This window comes from Trachemys scripta, chromosome 24, assembly GCF_013100865.1.
Source record: "Trachemys scripta elegans isolate TJP31775 chromosome 24, CAS_Tse_1.0, whole genome shotgun sequence".
Taxonomy (NCBI): Eukaryota; Metazoa; Chordata; order Testudines; family Emydidae; genus Trachemys; species Trachemys scripta.
The window spans coordinates 12,638,857-12,651,411 of NC_048321.1; the positions used below are offsets into that span (position 1 = coordinate 12,638,857).

At 52.7% G+C, this 12,555-nt stretch overlaps 1 protein-coding gene across 2 annotated transcripts; it reads left to right on the top strand.

Moving 5' to 3' along the window:
• The first annotated feature begins 1,383 nt into the window (after window positions 1–1,383).
• Window positions 1,384–11,327, top strand: LOC117869489 (sialic acid-binding Ig-like lectin 12). Of its 2 annotated transcripts, none has more exons than XM_034756343.1 (6): window positions 1,384–1,481; window positions 7,169–7,319; window positions 7,603–8,004; window positions 8,142–8,462; window positions 9,693–9,801; window positions 10,269–11,327. In XM_034756343.1, the coding sequence occupies exons 2-6, from the start codon at window positions 7,223–7,225 to the stop codon at window positions 10,336–10,338; spliced, it is 999 nt and encodes a 332-aa protein (XP_034612234.1). In that variant the 5' UTR covers window positions 1,384–1,481; window positions 7,169–7,222; the 3' UTR covers window positions 10,339–11,327. The 2 variants fall into 2 exon arrangements, with proteins under 2 accessions (XP_034612234.1, XP_034612233.1); XM_034756342.1 differs by lacking the exon at window positions 1,384–1,481 and adding an exon at window positions 2,344–2,426.
• Window positions 11,328–12,555: the final 1,228 nt, after the last annotated feature.

The following is a 12,555-nucleotide window of genomic DNA, read 5'->3' on the forward strand; positions in this document are numbered from 1 at the left end:
ACAGCCTGTGCACCCCACCTTAGAGGCAGCCACATCTCAGCACTGGGGAGAGGTCCCTGTGTAAACAGCCCCCCAGGACCCAGGCCAGATTCAGCTGCATCTCAGCTCTTAAGCTGAAGGACGGAGTCTGTGGTGGGCCGTGGGATCCAGTTGCCTCTCCTGAGCCAGCCGATGACCCGGTCCCATCACGAGGGAATCCCCAGACTCAGTGACCCAGGACCTGGGAGACATTTGAGGAACCGAGAGACAGAAAACAAACATCTGTGCTCAATGGTGCCTACTGGCATCTGCCCTGCTGAGAGACCCTAGAGGGGAAGGCCCCAGGTTCCATTCCTACGCCCCAGACCCAGCCAGTGTCCCACCCTGGGGTGGATCAGAGCCAGTGCCCCCTACAGTGAAAAAGCCCTGTGCCCCATTCCCCCTACCCCGGCCAGCTCCCCGTGGGGGTCCAGAAGCCGACTGTCTGTGGATGCTGCCTGTGTCTGTGACAATCTCCCTCTTGCGTCAATGGCACCGAGATCTCCAGCCACTTGAATCGGCTTCAGCAAGACATCCTAGGGCCAGATTCACAAGCTGACTTCGCCTTCCTGTCTTGAAATCTCACATCTCACCGCAGCACTCGCTCTGACACTTGCACCCGCTCCATCCCAGGCAGATCTCCACACTCACCTGACTCTTCCCATTGGAGTCGAGATTCACTAGCGGTCGTAACCAGACATCTGCTGTTCCAGTGCGCTGTTCCTGTGCCCCCCACCCAAGAGATGGATGCATCTCAGCTCCCAGTGAGCAACCCCTGGGCAGAGTCGCTGTGTAGCTGTTCCCCAGCTGCCCCGCCTGGAGGTGGCTGCATCTCAGCTCAGGGTGAGTGATTAGTGTTTGCAGCATGTACAATATGATAAGAGGTGTGAGCTGCTAGCATTCAAATAGTATTGTGACTTGAAAAAGCAGTAATAAAGGGATAGAGCTGGGATGGGGGCAGGGAGCCCAAACTCCTGGGTTCTATCCTTGGCTCTGGGAGGGGAGTGGGGTCTAGTGGTCAGAGTAGTGGATCTGGGAGCCAGGACTCCTGGGTTCTATCCCTGGCTCTGGGAGGGGAGCAGGGTCTAGTGGGTTACAATGGGGAGTAGAGTCAGGGAATCACGACTCCTGAGCTCTATCCCAGCTCTGGGAGCAGAGTGAGGTGTAGAAGGGCTCAAAGCCCAGACTCCTGGGTTCTATTTCCAGCCCCACAAGCAATATGCAGCCTCCCCCGTTGCAGGGAAATCGCAGGCAGCCCCAGCCACAGGGAGGGGAAGTCCGCAGGATGCTGGTGCTGTGGTTTCTGAGAGAGCATCTTCCTCCAACCCCCTCCTGTCCACACCCACTTCTACTTTCACATTCCCGTGCATGCCGCTTCCCCAGGCTCCGAGTCACAAACCCTGGGGAACCCGGGCTGCAGGGTCGCAGAACCAGGTGCCAGGCCCCCCTCTGCAGGTCTAGGGGTAAGTGAAACTAGGGTGGGGGAGGGAGCTGGACGGTCTATGGAGACTGGGGTGCCCCTCAATCCCGATGCGCAGCCCCTTCCCATCCCAGCCCTCGGCTCCCTGCCCCAACAGCTCTGCCAGTGCCCCTCAAGCCCGAGCAGGGTCCTGCCCCAGGGCTCCACCACCATGGGGACTACACTGGAGGTGTCGGCTCAGGGGGCCACGTACAACCTCATATCTCAGCCTCCTTCCCGAGAATGCCTGAAGTCAGCAGAGGGATGGTGGAAAATTGAACTGCTGGGCGTTTCCCCCTTCCTGATGGGGATGGTTTTGGGGGGCAGGGAGTGCAGGCATTGCAGAGGGCAGCCCCACAGGGATGGGGATGGAGGCTGGATCTCTCATGGCTGGCCCCAGGACAGCAGGGCCCGTCCCACCCTGCTCTGCTAGGGGATGGTGCATGGGCCACAGGGCATCCAAGCTGAGACCCACCCAGCTCACTGCATTAGTGACCAGCCCCAAGGCTGCAGAACTCCAGCCTTGAACCCCCCCTCTGATTGGCTGCCCTGACCACTTGCCCCACCTCCTGGAGAAGGGCAGCCAATTAGGGTGCTGCAGGAGGGAGGCAGCTCCCCCCTCAGGAGCTGAGAAGAGTTTTTAGGTATGGGAGGGAAAGGGGGGAGCGGCCTGTACCATTTTCATGGGGGGTGCGAGGAGCCATTGCCCTGTACCATTTGTACAGAAAAGGAATTGGGAGGTGGGGAGTGGCTCATACCATCTTAAAAGGAAAGGAGGTGTGAGGAGTGAGTAGTCCACACCATTTTCATAGGGGAGGAGGGGAGACCAGTGAGTCGCCCATACCATTCTGACAGTAGTGGACGGGGGACCGGGGAAGGAGTGAGTGGCCCATACCATTCTAACGGGTAAGGAAGGGGTAAGAGGGAACGGCCCAAATCATATTAACAGGTGAGAAGGGGGGAAGGTGTGAGGAGAGTCCCAGCAGCAGGAGGAGCAGTGTGGAGTGGGGGTGGGGGAGACAGCTGTGGGGCAGGGAGGGCAGGATTATTGCCCCACCCTGGCTGCAGAGGGGGGAGCCATCAGCTCTCTGCATTCCCCCTCCCACTCCCGGGACGCTTTACCCACATCCAGGCCATCTGTCTCAACTGGATCCCAGCACAACCGAGCCACTCACCGTGTGGGGGGCGACACCAGCACCGGTGGGGGGGGTGTGAGCCAACGGGCCGCAAACAAAAGGGCTTGCAAAGACACAAATCTGTGTATTTTAAAAGCCAATCTCAGGATATTTCTACCAAACCTTGGGATTTATTAGTGAATACTGGGGGGAGAAGGGGAGTTGTCATCATGTTCACATTAAATCTCAGGATTTTTTAGTGAATCCTAGAATCACAGACCCTAAGGGGAGCACCTTCCATTTGTCCTTGATGAATTTCATTGTGTCGTCCACAGCCCAGTTCTGTAATTTATCGAGGTCCCTCTGAATTTTAGCTCTATCCTCCAAAGTGTTGGCAACTCCCCCCAGCTTTCTGTATCTGCAGATCTGATCAGTCTGCTCCCTAGTCTTACATCCAGGTCATTGATAAAGATGTTAAACAGCACAGGACCCAGAACAGATCCCTGTGGAGCCCCACTTGGGACCTCCCTCCAATCCAACATCGTTTTATTAACAGTTACTCATTGTTTGCGGTTGTTTAACCAGTTATGTATCGACTTAATGGTAATGGACCCACATTTCTCCATAAGAACAGCCATTCTGGGTTAGAACAAAGGTCCATCTAGCTCAGTATATTGTCTTTCAACAGTAGCCAATGCCACATGCCTCAGAGGGAATGAACAGAACAGGCAATCATCAAGTGATCCGTCCCCTGTCTCCCATTCCCGCTTCTGGCAAACAGAGGCTAAGGACACCATCCCTCTCCATCATGGCTAATAGCCATTGATGGATTTTGTTACCAGCTTTGCCTCTGACTTTTGGGTACTTTGGAGTACACTCATTTATGAGGGTTACTCTTCTGGGTTGGAGGGTCTGTATTTCTATGGAGCTCTACTTCTCCCTGCTGCAAGTCCCCTGCCAATGGAGCTGTCCTGCAGGACCTAGGTTCCCCAGGGCTGGGTTCTTCCAGCCCCAGAATCAGATGAACACTCACACAAACACACACACACTTTAACAGAGCGCATCTTAGAGGAACGGGTTAATCAGAACTCCCAAGCTGACCCCTTATATGTCCCTGGACTCAGCTGATTGGATCAAGCAGCATCTCCAAGCTGTCACCCTCGTATGTCCCACGGTCAGCATGTGCCTACCCCCACTGTAACGTTACAATTGTTCTGGAGTAACCCACGTGATGAGCAAACCCCACAGGATTTTTGGGTGATGAAGGGATCTTTTAGCTTAGGTATGAGGAGCGTTGCTACAGAACGAATGAGGAAACCAAAAAACACCCACGGGGGTGGGAGGGGAGAGAGAGAGAGAAGCAACCAGTTTAATCATGAAAGTTATTTATTGGCAGGAAATAACCACCGGGGAGCCAAACCAAAAAAACAGATTTAATATTAAATCTAACTTAAATTTGATTGTAAAAGTCAGGTTTACAAAACTATAACTGATCACACAAGTCAGGGTCAGAAGGCTACACCTAGAGAGAGAGAGAGAGATGGGTTCTCACCACTCCATGAAGCTTGACTCAATCAGGGGTCCCAGGTGATGGTGGTAGCTCAGGGTCCTGAGTGCTGGAGTCAGGCAGAGCCCCCAGCATGATCAGTCAGGAGAAGATGGAACTGATGCAGCTGTTGGATCCAGGCATCAGAACACTGACTGGAGTGTGGGTCGGGGGTTTTGTAAAGAAAGAACAATGGTTCAAGGGAAAACACTAGATTTGTTTGTGTGTAAACACACGAGAATACCGAAGTTGTTTTGTTCAAGCTAGACATGGGAGGTGATCATTCCTGGCTTCGGGCGGTGTTCCTTGGAGGGAGCTCATAATGTATTTCACTATTTTCGATACTAATAAAGGATTCATTACTAGAATTGGTCTGATAACTGCTGAGCTGGGTGTGTGCAGGTGTGGGCTCATTAACATCTGGAGCAGAGATCCCCCATCATGCATTGCTTCCCTGCTTTTCTGGTCCCAGAGTTCAGTGTGGTTCTTGCCTGGCAATCTCTGTTCTCCATTCTGTAAGCTAATGGAGATACCTCCCTGTCCCATCTTCAATGCAAATGATGCTAGGAGAGTTTCCTTAATTCTGTCATTGTTGTCACAGGGGCTGAGGTGTGTCTCCCACTGGCTTTCCATTGCTTTTTGTAAGACTTTCTTCTGATGCAAGTTTGGTTCAAGCAGAGGCTGGGTGGCCTTCTCTCTTTCATGAGTCAGACAGGCTGGGTACTGCACCCTGGTTCCCCGAGAACACAGAGCTGCTAAGTAAAAACCTGTACTGCATGAATTTATCCAGTTCTTTTTCAATCCTGTTATAGTTTTGGCCTTCACAACATCATCTGGCAAAGAGTTCCACAAGTTGACTGTGCGTTGTGTGAAGAAATATTTCCTTTTGTTTGTTTTAAACCTGCTGCCTATTAATTTCATTTGGGGACTCCTAGTTCTTGTGTTATGGGAAGAAGTAAATAACACTTCCTTATTTTCTCCACACCTGTCATGATCTTATAGATCTTTATCATATCCCCGCTTAGTCATCTCTTTTCCAAGCTGAAAAGTCCCAGTCTCATTAATCTCTCCTCCTATGGAAGCTGTTCCATACCCCTCATCATTTTTGTTGCTCTTTTCTGAACCTTTTCCAGTTCCAATTTGAGATAGGGCCACCAGAACTGCATGCAGTATTAAAGATGGGGGTGTACCATGGATTTATATAAAGGCAATATGATATTTTCTGTCTTATGAACTATCCCTTTCTTAATGATTCCCAACATTGTGTTCACTTTTTTGATGGCCGCTGCACATTGAATGGGCATTTTCAGGAACTATCCGCAATGACTCCAAGATAAAATAAGAACATAAAAAGATAAGGATGGCCAGACTGGGTCAGACCAATGGTCCATCTAGCCCAGTATCCTGTCTTCCGACAGTGGCCAGTGCCAGGTGCCCCAGATGGAGTGAACCTAACAGGTAATGATCAAGTGATCTCTCTCCTGCCATCCTTCTCCACCCTCTGACAAACATATGCTAGGGACACCATTCCTTACCCATTGTGGCTAATAGCCATTAATGGACTTAAACTCCATGAATATATCTAGTTCTCCTTTAAACCCTGTTATAGTCTTCCTTGAGTGGTAGTACCTCATTTTATAGATATAGTTGGGATTATGTTTTCCAATGTGCATTACTTTGCATTTATTAACATTGAATTTATCTGCCATTTTATTGCCCATCATCTGCAAATTTTGCCACCTCACTGTTGACCCCTTTTTCCAGATTGTTTACGAATATGTTGAACAACACTGGTCCCAATACAGACCCCTGGGGGACACCACTATTTACCTCTCTCCACTGTGAAAATTGACCGTTTATTCCTATCTTTTAACTATCTTTAACCAGTTACTGATCCAGGAAAGGACCTTCCCACTTATCCCATGAAAGCTTCTTTTGCTTAAGAGCCTTTCAGGAGGGATGTTTGCAAAGGCTTTCTGAAAATTTAAGTACATAGACTGGGTCACCCTTGCCCACTTGCTGTTGACTCCCTCAAAAAATTCTAATAGATTAGTGAGGCATGATTTCCCTTTACAGAAACCATATTGACTCTTCTCCAACAAATTGTATTCATTATGCATCTGATAATTCTGTTCTTTACTGTAGTTTCAAACAGTTTGCCCAACTCTGAAGTTAGGCTTAGTGGCCTCTAATTGCTGGAATCACCTCCAGAGCCTTCTTTAAAAATTGGTGTCACATTAGCCATCCTCCAGTCATCTCGCACAGAAGCTGATTTAAATGATAGGTTACATACGACAGTAAGTAGTTCTGCAATCTCACATTTGAGTTCCTTCAGAAGCCTTCTCCAGCTTATGTAGGAGAAAGTCATGTTGGACTCTGTCAAAAGCCTTGCTGAAGTCCAGTTTTATTATTTCCATTTCTTTCCCCCTGCCAGCAACCAGTTACCTCGTCAGAGAAGGAAATCAAGCTGGTTTGGAAAGATTTGTTCTTGGTGAATCCATGCTGGTGATCACCCTTTCGTCCTCAAAAATTGAAGGTTTTATACATTGCTCTAGTAGCTTTCCATTTGTTGAGGTCAGGCTGACTGGTCTATAGTCCCCGGCTCCTCCTTTTTCCCCTTTTAAAGATGGCCACTCTGTTAGCGCTTCCCCCATCTTCTGAGACCTCTCCTGGCATCCATCAGTTTGCAAATATTATTACCAGTGGCTCACATGTTGATTTTTGTGGGAAGACTGAAACAAAGCAGGCCTTCCGACGATCTTCTGATACCAGCTTGGGATTTTCTGGCCTATCTTGTGATTCTTAGAGAAAATCTCTCTTTTTTGGTGTGTGCCAATTTAAGGATTTTTTTAGCCCACGGTTTCTCATGACTGTCTGGTGATTTGGGGATTGGGGGGGGTCACTGCACTGCCAGAAGCCCCAGATCAGCCCCCCCGCAGAGCCCAGCAGTACTGACGGTCCCCAAGGCAGATCTGTCCTCCCCAAACAACCTCTGCTCTTACACTTCCCACCCACCCCGTCTGTCTCTAGGTCTGTCCCAGCCAGACGCCCCAGCCATGGGCAGAGCCCTGCTGCCACAGCAGGATGCAAGGGAATGGGAGCTCCGGGCTCAGGGCCCCCCCCTGGAGAGCAGGGGGTCCTGCCACACTGAGGGTCCTGATCCTCGCCCTGCTCTGGAGGGGTAAGTAAGCAGAACCTGCAACCCCAGTGCAGGGGGAAGGGCAGAACCTGTGCTAAGTCATGCCAGGTCTGTCCCAGAACTTGGAGGGAAGACTGGCCAGAGGGGGAGGGGAGCCCAGTGCCCCAGTGTGGTGCTAGGGGGCGCTGAGTGACAGGGAGTGGATGGAGCTCAATGGATGGGCTGTGGGTCGGGAGTGAGGGGCATTGGCAGAGCTGTGGGGGGAGCTCAGGGTTGGTCTCTGCTCTCTATGGGTCCCACGTCAATCCCTCTTCGTCCCCTGCAGAGTCCCTGTCCCAGCAGCCCGGATTTACCCTGACGGTGCCACCATCAGTGTCAGTGCAGGAAGGTCTCTGCGTTCTGGTCCCCTGCACGTTCATGTACCCAGCCTCCTATGACACTAAGAATTCCCAGTCCCGGCTCTACAGATACTGGTACAAGGATCAGGCCACTGGGGGCTATGATCCGCTCGTGGCCAGCAGTGACCCCAGCCGGGGGGTGTCGCAGGAGACCCAGGGCCGGTTCCGGCTGGCGGAAAATCCAGCGCGCGGCGACTGCTCCCTGCAAATCAGCGATGCCCGATGGACGGATGCGCGGAGATATTTCCTTAGAGTCGAGGGAGACTTTAGCTACAATTACCGCTACAGTACAGATGGCACTGACCTTACACTCACGATCTCTGTGACACGTAAGAGCAGCCGCAGTCACCGCTTATCAGCCCCCTGAGTCAGCCGGTCCCCATCCTGGGGTCAGATCCAGGCTGAGCCCCTAGAGGGGAAAAGCCCCGTGTCCCCGACTGATTCTCTCCCCTCTCCCCATGTCCAGGGCTGACGGAGGAGCCAGAGATCCAGATCTCACCGGCGCGGGGGCTGCCAGGGATGCTGCTGGCTGGGGAGCTGGTGACTGTGACCTGCACGGCCCCCGGGCGATGCTCCGGGACCCCTCCCCGAGTCACCTGGACGGGGCCATTCAGCGACACAGCCCAGAACATCTCAACCCAGCTGGCAAATGGCACCTGGGCCCACAGCTCCGCGCTCCGTTTCACGCCCGGCCTGGAGGACCACGGCAAAGAGCTCGTCTGCAACGTCACCTACAGCTCAGCACAGGGACCTTCCACCCGCAGAACCATCCAGCTCCGCGTGGGCTGTGAGTGACCTGCCCAGCCTCTCCATGCTGCTCCCAGCCCTCTCTGCTGGGATCCCAACCTCTGGGCTCCCTATCCCTGCACTCCAACCCCTCCCCGAACTCAGCCCTGTGCTGGGATCCCCTCCCCCCACCATGCACCCTCAGCCAATTCTACTCCAGGCCCCTTCTCTCCACACCCTCCAGCCTCTTCTCCCTTGGGATCTTCACCCCTTCCTGCCCCCTTGGCTATGGCTCCCCTCTCTACCCCTGACCTGCCCTGAGGGGGGTGTCTGACATGTCTGATGGTGGCTGGGGTTCATCTGGGGCTGGGAGCGGGATTATTTAGTCCCCTGGCTCTGGCCCAGCCTGGAGAGGACACGTCTAGGGAGTGGGAGGCTGCCATAGTTAATTAGCCGCTTTGAGGGCAGCCCTACGGGGGCCAGCTGAGGCTTGAGTGGACTCCTGGGACATCTACAAGGGCCATGAGCTCCCAGGCTGAAGGTGGAGAAGCAGGTGGGTTGGTGTGAAGTGGAACTGACCAAGGATGGGGCCGGATCAGTGTCTGGAGGCCAGCTGAAGAGACACCCCAGGGCAGAAGAACCTGTGGGAATCCCCTACTGGATACTAGCAGGTTAATCTATGGGACTCCCTTCCCCTGGGTATTAGTATGGTTAACCCATGGGACTCCCTGCCCCTGGGTTTCTCTCTCTGACTATTAATTTGTTACTGTGTATCCTGCGCTCCCCAGACAGCCCCTAGCTGGGGACCGGGCTGAACTCGTCCTGCCAGTGCCAGGGGCCCAGCATGAGCTGCAGTTGCTCACTGTGCTCCCACCCCCTGCTCCGGCTCCAATGACAGGTGGACGGGGAGCCCGTGGCTGGGAACGGCTCTCGGGGGGCCCTGCAGGTCAGCTTGTGGGCCCAGGGGGATGAGGCTGTCAGCGCCCTGAGTTGGACAGGGAGTGGGGACAAGGACCCGGATCTTCTGCCTCCGCTCCAACATCCACAGGATGTACGCTGTACTGCTGAGCCCACTGGAAACATGTGAGAGCGCTTCCCCACTAGGGGGTGCGAGCTCTGATCTTGCCCCAGGGAGAGGATTGACTGGCTTTTGGGGGAGGTGGGTGGGCATTGGGCCACAGGACCTTCCCCCCTCAAGGAATCGCTGGCTCCTACCCAGCCCCAGGGCAGGGGCTGGCTGGCTTGGGACTGGGGTTGCAGGGATCTATCCCAGACTCTCGGCTTGTTCCAGCTCCCACAGGTGGCCTCACTCGGGCATTTATCGAAATCAGCTGCAAACTCGTCTTCGTGGCAACTGGATTCATCCTGGCCTATTACCTCACCCTGCTCTATTACAGACGGTAACTCAGCTACCATCCCACCTAATGATCTGCCCACCTATGTACCTACCTACTCATATACCTATCCACCGTTCTACCCACCTATGTACCCACCTAGCTACCAACCCACTGACTGACCCATCTACCCACCTACCACTCTACCTAGCTACCTACCTACGACTTAGCATCCTATGCACCCACCCCCTACCATCCAACCCACCCACCTACCTATGTACCCATTGATGCACCCATCTTCCTACCACCTGACGTAGCTCCCAACCCATTGACCCAACCACCCACTGATGTACCCACCCACTGACCTACTCAGCCACCCATCTACCCACCTACACATAAACTTACACACCGATCTGCCTACCTACCTCCCCACCAACTTACTGTCTACTCACCTACCCAACTATGTACCTACCCACCCATCTATCTATCCAGACTGCCAGCCACTTATATAGCCTATTATCTCTCTCTCCCAGGACACTCTGCTGCTGTCGTGGAAGGGAATCGGGGGCCAGGGAATCCACTGTGCCCGAGTCCGGTGTGTAGATCGGGACGTTCCTCAGCCATCGAAGAGCTGACAAGGAATTAGAATCTCAGAGAACTTAGGAAACAGAGAATGAGACCTCAGCTGAGGGAACTGCCACCCTGGGAGAGGCCAACAGGCCCATTTACTCTGATATCCTGCCCTCTCAGACCCATGCGTGTGGGAAGCACATGGAAGCTGCTTGTAATGTTTATATGACCGGTAGATGATCTGTTTGTTGCCCTGATGGTTATGACTTTGTTTGCTCTGTGATGACCGCCAGGCACCCAGATACCCCAGTGACAACCACAGTATGAGACCCTCTAGAGAACAGAGCAGACCAGCTGATGCTAGTTACTGATCCCTGCAAGACAACGCCCAACCCAGCGACTCTAACGGCCGCTCCCAGGCAGTGCGGGGAGAAAGTTTCACCGACAAACTTTTTTTTGGGTGCAAAATGCAAATTCGGCAACACCAAAACTTTGTGTAAATCTGGGACAATTTTGCCAATTTGTTTGTTTGGGGGAAAAAACCTCCCAAAATTCCCCGAAATTGAAAGATTTCATTTAGGCATTTTCAAAAAGAAACGTTTCACTTTCTCAATTCAAACACACTGTATGGTTTGAAATTTCCTGTAATTTTACTTTGTAGTTAAAAAACGTCTAAAATTCTTGAAATCGAAACAAAAGGTTTCATCCTCAAACCAAATCTATTTCTGACCTTCTGATTCGCAGAAAATTTTGACCAATTTCCATTTTTGGTTTTACATGAAAAGATTTTTTCCTGCTGACTTTGGGTTCCCTCAAAATTTATCAGACAATGCTTTCAGATTGACTCCAAAATATTTTTTTTCAAATGTTTGGTTCACCAAAAAATTCAACAATTTTTCTTTTTGTTTCTACCTAAACAGTTTTTGGTTTGCTAAAAATTGTGACCATTTTTTGTTTCAAGCCACTAGCCAGGCAGGGAATGGGCCACTGGGCCTTTCCCCATATGTGGGTGATGACTTGGATCCAGCCCCAGGGTGGGGGACTGGCTGGCTCAGGCAGGGCCGGCTCCAGGCAGCAGCCGACCAAGCACGTGCTTGGGGCGGCACCTGGTAAGGGGCGGCCAATCTTGGGTTGGCGGGGGGGCGCTCGGGTTTTGTTTGTTTTTTTTGGTTTGGTCGGGCGGCACTGGGGGAGGGGTGGGTTGTTTTTGTTTCAGTGGCGGGGCAGTCGGCAGCACGGTGCTGCGCGGGGGGGGTGTCGAGGCGGGGCGCTCCACGAGGGGGTGTTCGGCGGTGGGGGGTGTTCGGCAGCGCAGCGCACGACAGGGGGGTTGGGCAGCGCGGTGCTTGGTGGGCGGGTATAGCAGCAGGGGGGTTCAGCAGCGCACCGCTCGGCGAGGGGGTATGGTAGAGCGGCGCGGCGCTCTGCGGGGGGCGTTCGGCGGTGGGGGGATTCAGCAGCACGCCGCTCGGCAGGGGGGATACGGCAGCACGCCGCTCTGAGTGGGTGGGGTTTGGCGGTGCTCGGTGGGGGTTTTAGGCGGCGTGGCACTTGGCGACGGGGGTGTTCGGTGGCGAAGGGGTTCAGATGTGCAGATAATAGCAGCTCCTGTCCCTGTATCTCATGTTCTCGTTGCCCAAGTAGCAGCACCCGTTCTCCAGGTACCCCAGCATCCAGAAGTGGCCCTGTGCCTCCCCCAACACCTCTCTGAGGATGTTGCCAGCGACGGGTTTCCCCCAGAAGATGTCCGCTTCCTCCATGAACTAAGACCCACAGGTCCCCCCATTGAATCCAGGCCCCATCGGTGGCCTGAATGTGCAGGGGATGATGAAGCAGAGACCCACCCAGGCCCGCACTGATTCTGGGACCCTCAGGCCCAGGTCTGGTCTCTGGGCAAAGAATCCTGCATAGGAGAGATGGGAGGGGAGGAACACGCTGTTCTGGACGGAGCCACCAGATGGCGCAGTTACACAAAGCCAGACATAGTCTTAGTGTGTGAGCAAGTGTTAAGTCTTTGGAGAAATGCTGGATTGATTGTGTTCAATATTTTTATGTAGATATATACCTTTCTCTCTACATATATACATATATATGTGTGTGTGTATCTAATATTATGTTGTTATATATCTTCTGACACACATATATACATACAAAACAGAGAAGTATATGTAGACAATATATCTAATTATGCTCAGTTTTATGTTAAGATAATATATATGTGTGTATGTGTATACACACACACATATATAC